At 41.9% G+C, this 7466-nt stretch overlaps 1 protein-coding gene across 1 annotated transcript; it reads right to left on the bottom strand.

Annotated features, from left to right (window-relative positions):
- Window positions 1–408: 408 nt before the first annotated feature.
- LOC102940094 (prolactin-releasing peptide receptor) lies at window positions 409–1581 on the bottom strand. Its single transcript, XM_007064221.4, has one exon. The coding sequence runs from the start codon at window positions 1477–1479 to the stop codon at window positions 445–447; it is 1035 nt and encodes a 344-aa protein (XP_007064283.1). The 5' UTR covers window positions 1480–1581; the 3' UTR covers window positions 409–444.
- Between the last annotated feature and the right edge of the window lie 5885 nt (window positions 1582–7466).

Here is a 7466-nt window from a genome sequence, read left to right as displayed (position 1 = left end):
TTGCCACAGTCAAGTCCGGAGGGTAACATGTTGGAGGAACATACAACTTGGTCATCAATAACAATAGGAAAGACTAAGGCTAGATCTACTTATGTTGCTCAGTTGTTTGTCCACTTATGTTGCTCAGGGGTGTGAATATTCCGCCCCCATGAGCGACACAAGTTACGCCGGCATAAGTGGTAGCGTGCACAGTGCTATGTCAGTGGGAAAGCTTCTCCAGCTGACATAGCTACTGCTTCTCATTGGGGAGTGGATTAATGATGCCAAAAGGAGAGCTCTCTCCCGTCTGCATAGAGGGGCTACATGAGAGATCTTACAACCGGGCAGCTGCATTGGTACCGCTGTGCTGCTGTAAGTGCTCTAGTGTAGACGTAGCTTTACACTCATCACTGGAAAAGAAATGCATCGTAACTGAATCACACACACACACACACACACACACACTTATAGCATCACACTGGCCATAATGCCGTTAGTGGCAGGTCCAATCTTCTTCTTCCGCCAGGCAAACATCTTCTTCAATTCCCCTCTGAAGCTGTCATGTAGCCAGGCATAAAGGAAGGCATTGGTGCAGGCAGACATCATAGCAAACCAGTGGCACAGCAGCTGGATGAGGTTGAAATACTGTTTATCTATTAAGTTAATATCCATGTCTTTTATCACGTTAAAGATGTGCAGAGGGAGCCAGCAGACTCCAAAGGCAGCCACCACCAGGACCAGCAAGCGAAAGGTTTTCCTCCTCCTAGCCCTGTCCCACTCAGCTTGGCCCTGGGTGATGTTTCCCGGAACCACTCGATTTTTCAGTTTGACAGAGATCCGCAGATAGGACAAGGAGATGACTATTAAAGGCAATACATATGTGATAATGAGAGTGCTGTAGGCATAAGTTAAATGGTCCCTCTTCATATGGAACCAAAACTCTTCACAGATGGAGAAGTCCAGTTCTGGGAACTCAGCATGATAGGTGTGGACCAAGGCTGGGGCAGCCAAGATGCAACTCAGCAGCCAAATAGCAGCCAGAATATAAGCACAGATTGATATAGTGAGCCTCCTCCGGAGAGGATACACCATGGCATAGTATCTGTCCACAGCTATGACAGTCAAGGTGAAGACAGACACAAACACAGTGACCGGTTGCATTAAGAACACAAAATAACACATGAAGCGTCCATAAACCCATCCCCGGGGCTCAAAAGCATATGCCAGAGTCAGGGGCACGCAGGTTGCACACATAAGCATGTCTGAGAAAGCCAGGTTGCCTACCAGGAAGTTGGTGACATTGTGCATTTTTTTCATCTTGCAGATGACATAAATGAGGAGATAATTCCCAATGATGCCAACAAAAACCACCAGGGAGTAGCACAGGATGATGAGTGGCTTGAAAGACTGAACAAACTGGAGCCCTGAGAATAAATTGCTAGCATTGCTATGAATTGCTGAGAGGAAGTTTAGGGAGGTTAAATTGTCCGGATTCATCATTTTCCTTCTTTGTAGTTTGCTGTCAGCAGGGTTAAGGAGTCACCGCTGCACACACGTTTACTCCTAATCAGCCTTTATAATGAATGGATTACTCACTGTCCAGAGATTGCCACCACATGGATAATAAACAGTCATCTGGAAAGGCAAAGGTGAAATTACAAATCTCAAGAGGCTGCGTTCCGTTAAATGGTTCTTAAGAGAGATCAGCTGCAACCAATAGCCATTAAAGTTCTCTCTTTTAGTTGCTATTAAATCCATACAGTTTAATAAACATCTAATACAGTGAATACTTACTGTTGTGGGTTTTTCATGCCATTTGATTTTCCTGTGGATGCCAGCTCGGTTTTGGTGCCTTAGATTCCTGTCTTCCAAATATCCATGAAAGAGAGAGCGAGAGCGATGTGTATTTACAAGATAAGCAGAGATCAGTGCACTTAACATACTTGGCTCCTTGCTCACAATACATTTTTTTATAAGCCTATATCCCTATTGGCTACCCTGGGCATTACGTTATTCCTGACACTGTCTCTCTTATTTAAAGCAATTAGAGTCCTAGAATATCAATATCACTCATTCTCTGAATTTCCTGTCTCTTCCAGTGCATCTGTACTTGCTGCCACATGACTATAAATCAATTTATACTCATTAATATGGATGTACAGTGTCTGACCCAAGATCAGGTTACAGTCGTCCTTTAGAGAGCCTCAAAAAGTGCTAGCATTGAATCTACTGATATAATTGGATTTTTTAAATGGAATGTTACTCAAATGCTGAATTTATGCCACTAGAGGGACTCAGCTACTTGGATGGTGAATAAAAGTTATGAATATTGATGCCCATTATAGTATGCATCCGATGAAGTGAGCTGTAGCTCATGAAAGCTTATGCTCAAATAAATTGGTTAGTCTCTAAGGTGCCACAAGTACTCCTTTTCTTTTTGCGGATACAGACTAACACGGCTGCTGCTCTGAAACCTGTCATTATAATAGCAATGAAGTATGCACTTTTTAAAAAGTTATTGTACTGTCATTTAGAAATAAAATTCTCGATCACACCCCAGTGGTATTTTCCATGGTATTTACCTATTTTAGACATAGAATAAAGAGTTGTGACAATGTTACACATCTTATATATTTAAAATGGTTTGAAAAGAGCTAATAATCACAAGTAGCTCTTATATAGTGTTTTTTTCAGCAGCAGATCTCAAAGCACTTCACAATCTTATTCTCATAATGCCCCTATGAGGCAAGGAGGTATTACCATCATCCCCTTTTCTACAGATGGGCAACTAAACTACAGAGAGGCTAAGTGACTTGCCCAAGGTAAGAATTTTGTAGTGAAGCAGGGAACTGAGTCCCTGTCTCCAAGTCCTACGTTAGTACCCTAAGCAGTGGACCATCCTTCCTAATCACCGCATGGATTCATCTGATGAGGAACAATGAAAGCTACTGATCATTGTCCCTAATGCTTATCAATGCCGTTATAGTTGCCCTGCTATAGAGGAATTTTTCTTTTCTACAATGGGGTTTGAGTCACTAATTATTTCTGCATCAAAGAATTTATATTCTAAAAAGTCAGCACTGAAAGGGATTTATTTTGTATGGTTTTGGTATTCAGAAGTGTTATTGAAATGAATCAGCCCTTTGGGACTGTGTACTTTTAAGTAAATATGACCTGCCTGGTCTTAATCATAACCCTTGTTCTACTTTCAGTCTTCTTTCCTTTAAGTCTGGTGTTAACACATAGGATTAACACAGCTGGTGTTAATCAATGTAGTTCCATAGAAGTCCAATCTCCACCAGATGAGGTGCTGTCTCATAAGTGGTTTTTTTATTAACGTATAAGCTCCTCAGGGCAGAGATCATAGTTAAGTTTTTCAAAGCACTGTAGGCGATGTAGACACATTAATTTTAGTGGAAGACACATATCTAAATCCCTTTGACTACTTTGAAAATATCAACACATATCTTTCTTTTATTGTATATTTGTGTCTAAGCTCCTTAAGGCAGGGAACTTGCCAGCCTTCCAGTTTCCAGTTCTACTAGTCTGGCAGAAAATGGTTTAGGTGAATAAATACAGCTTTGATTTAGGCATCTAGCTTTACATTCCCAAGTTTGAAATTGGTGCCATTAACTTTTCTCTTCCTCAGTATTCCCATCTGTAAAATGAGAATATTAAATACAGTATCCACTTTATGGGGTTGTGTGCCTGCAAGGGGGTGGAGGGAGAGTTGTGAGAAACAATCAGCTGATTGATAACATGTTTTGGAATCATCTGATGGAAGATATATATAGGAGTAAAGTTTTATCAGTCATGATTTAAACCTCTAAATAATCAACTTTAGTTTAATTTTGCATTTGTATTTTTTAGTTACTTTTGTCAAGCTGATCTGCAGTGACTCAAGAGTGTGAGTACCAGCTTCAGGGCAGACTCAAAGCACAAGCCCCAAACTGGCTGTGAATTCTTTACTTAGATTTCATCAATTATCAAATGTAAATTCCTCAGGCACTATAATAGCCTTACAATGGAGTCAAACAGTTCCCTTGGGTACTCTGACCTATCTTGTCACCTATAGAAACCTACTTTTAAAAAGAACAAGAGTTCTTATGGCACCTTAGAGACTAACAAATTTATTAGCGCATAAGCCTTCGTGGGCTACAGCCCACTTCACCAGATGCATAGAATGGAACATATACATAAGGTATATGTTCCATTCTATGCATCCAATGAAGTGGGCTGTAGCCCACGAAAGCCCACGCTCAAACAAATGTGTTAGTCTCTAAGGTGCCACAAGTACTCCTGTTCTTTTTGCGGATACAGACTAACACGGCTGCTACTCTGAAACCTACCTTTGTGATAAATGATTCCTTACACCAAGGATCACAGCAATATTTAGGTTAATCCCTGTCTCAAAGGATGAGTCAGTTACTCCAGGTCAACTACACTGTACATCTCACACCAAAGACACTGCTTGCAGATAATCCTATAATAAACTATCTAAAGGTTTATTATATAGGACAGCTTTGCACAAATTGGGGGGAGCACTCCCACCCCAGTGGGTGCCAAAGGTTCTCTGGCGGGGAAGTGAAGAAACTTTGTTAATATCACTTTTCACAGCAGACTTACTAGCATCCCATGGCCATCCTTACTTGTGCTGCTGCTGGCAAGAGGGCGCTAAGTCTGCTGTGGAAAGTGATACTGACAAATATCCCTTTTCACATTGCCATGCTTACCTCATCACTGCTGCTGGTGGCGCTGCCTTCAGAGCTGGGTGGCTGGAGAGTGTGGCTGCTAGCTCTGGCAATGTTGTTTGCGGAGCAGAATTTAAAAAATAGTCCTGCACAAGGCTGTACAGTAATGCACAGATTTTGGCACCATAAAAAGCACCAAGGCGTATACTAGTTATAGAGGTATAAAAGTAAGAATCAAAATCACTGTCTGCCGGTGTAAGGGCCATTTCTCACTGTGACAGTCTGAGGCCCTGTTCTTAGGCTAAGGCCTTTGGCTAAGCAGCAGAGGCAGCCATAAGCTGGGAAGCGACCGGTCACATCCTCACATTCCAAACTAGTCTCATTGAAATAAGGTGCTATTGGGCTGTTAGGAATACAATCCTGTCCTGATAATGCCTATCACCTCCAGAGAAAGGGAAGTGCCTAGAAAATGTAAAAGGAAACTTAGTTTGATAGCATCCTGTCTGGCAAGAATTCACTTATCAATAGCTGGGATCTGAAATCCTCATTTCTGTGTTTGTTCTATCACTGTAGTCCCCATTTCCCTATTGTTTGTCTGTATAATCTCTGTCTGGTTCTGTGATTGTTCCTGTCTGCTGTATAATTAATTTTGCTGGGAGTAAGCTAATTAAGGTGGTGGGATATAATTGATTAAATAATCATGTTACAATATGTTAGGATTGGTTCGTTAAATTTCAGTAAAATGATTGGTTAAGGTATAGCTAAGCAGAACTCAAGTTTTACTATATAGTCTGCAGTCAATCAGGAAGTGGCGGGGGGGGGGGGGGAATGGGAACAGGGAATGGGGGTGGGGAAATTGGAATCATGTTTTGCTAAGGGGGGAATGGGAACAGGGACACAGGTAAGGCTCTGTGGTATCAGAGCTGGGAAGGGAGACACTGAGGTAGGAAACTGGAATCATGCTTGCTGGAATTTCACCCCAATAAACATTGAATTGCTTGCACCTTTGGACTTCGGCTATTGTTGCTCTCTGTTCATGCAAGAAGGACCAGGGAAGTAAGCGGGTGAAGGAATAAGCCCCCTAACAGTAAGAGAAGGCCCTTACACCAGCAGACAGTGTTTTTGATTCTTTCTTTTATACCTCTATAACTAGCTAAGTGATAAGAATACACCTAAATTCTTAGAGTATAGGCCTTTAGAGACAGGCCTGAATATCTATATCCTAACAATTAGTATTAGGTAAAGTATTATGGTAAAGATGTGTCAGATTATGCATGGAGATAGATATGGTGAAACTTTGAAAACTATTCCTTTGTCACAGGATACGGTAAGCAGGCAGATCAATGAACTTCCTGAAGCTATCAAATTGCAACTTTTGACTCGAGTTAAACAAAGCACAAAGTTTGTCATACAACTTGATGAGAGCACTGATATCGCGAATTTGGCTCAACTCATGTTTGTCAGGTAGTGCTATGAGGATGAAATTCTGGAAGATATGCTGTTCTTCAAACCACTTGAGGGGCAAAGTATGGGAGAAGACATCTTCAATCTTGCGAATGAATTCTTCAGAGCACATGGCTTGTCATGCATTGGCGTATGTACTGATGGCAGAGCGGCAATGGTGGGTCCCAAGAAGGGCTGCAGAAGGAAAGTACTCAGCATTGCACTCCACATTAAATTCACGCATTGCATGACACACCTAGAGTCTGCCTTCTTGAAATCCATTATCTTGATTGTGCTGTTTTCCCTCCTACCATTCCTTAGAATCATGAACTCTACCATTTCATGATCACTTTCACCTAAGCTGCCTTCCACTTTCAAATTCTCAGCCAGTTCCTCTCTGTTTGTCAAAATGAAACCTAGAATAGCCTCTCCCCTAGTAGCTTTCTCCACCTTCTGAACTAAAAAATTATCTCCAATACATTCCAAGAACTTGGATAATCTGTGTTCTGCTGTATTATTTTCCATGTCTGGGTAGTTGAAGTCCCCCATCACCACCAAGTCCTGTGCTTTGAATGCTTTTGTTTGTTAGTTTAAAAAAACCCTCATCCACCTCTTCTTCCTGATTAGGTGGTCTGTAGTAGACCACCTACCATGACATCGCCCTTGGTTTTTACCCCTTTTATCCATACTCAGAGACTTTCAACAACTCTGTCTCCTATTTCCATCTTAACCTCAGTCAAAGTGTATACATTTTTAATATATAAAGCAACACATCTTCCCTCTTTTCCCTGCCTGTCCTTCCTGAGCAAGATGTACCCTTCTATACCAACATTCCAGTCATGCATATTATCCCACCAAGTCTCTGTGGTGCCAGATGTGCCAGAGTTGTGTTTATTAACTAGCATTTCAAGTTGTTCCTCCTTATTCTCCATACTTCTCACATTAGCATACAGACATTAAGATACTGATTTGATTTTCCCCCTATGTTCTCTCTTGTCTCTCCCTTATCCCTGCTATAATGTCCATGCTCCCCCAGACTCCAACCCTTCTCCCAGGTCTCCAACCTGTGGGCTTTTGTCACCTGCCCCCCATGAAAACTAATCTAAAGCCCTCCTCACTAGGTTACCCAGTCCGTATCCAAATATGCTCTTCCCTTTCCTCGATAGGTGGACCCCATCTTTGCTTAGCAGTCTTTCTTCCCAGAACAGCATCCCGTGACATTTTGTCAGATGTCCTTTTATTGCACCTTAAATTTCTCATGCTTCAGTTCTTGGCACCCGGCCATGGTAACTGCGGCACTTGCTGGAGCAATGAGCAGGGCAGAGGACTCTTCTTCAAAGATTGTACAGCCAC

This window comes from Chelonia mydas, chromosome 7, assembly GCF_015237465.2.
Source record: "Chelonia mydas isolate rCheMyd1 chromosome 7, rCheMyd1.pri.v2, whole genome shotgun sequence".
Lineage (NCBI taxonomy): Eukaryota > Metazoa > Chordata > Testudines > Cheloniidae > Chelonia > Chelonia mydas.
Note: the sequence above shows the minus strand (reverse complement) of the source record. Positions and strands in the feature narration are given on the sequence as shown.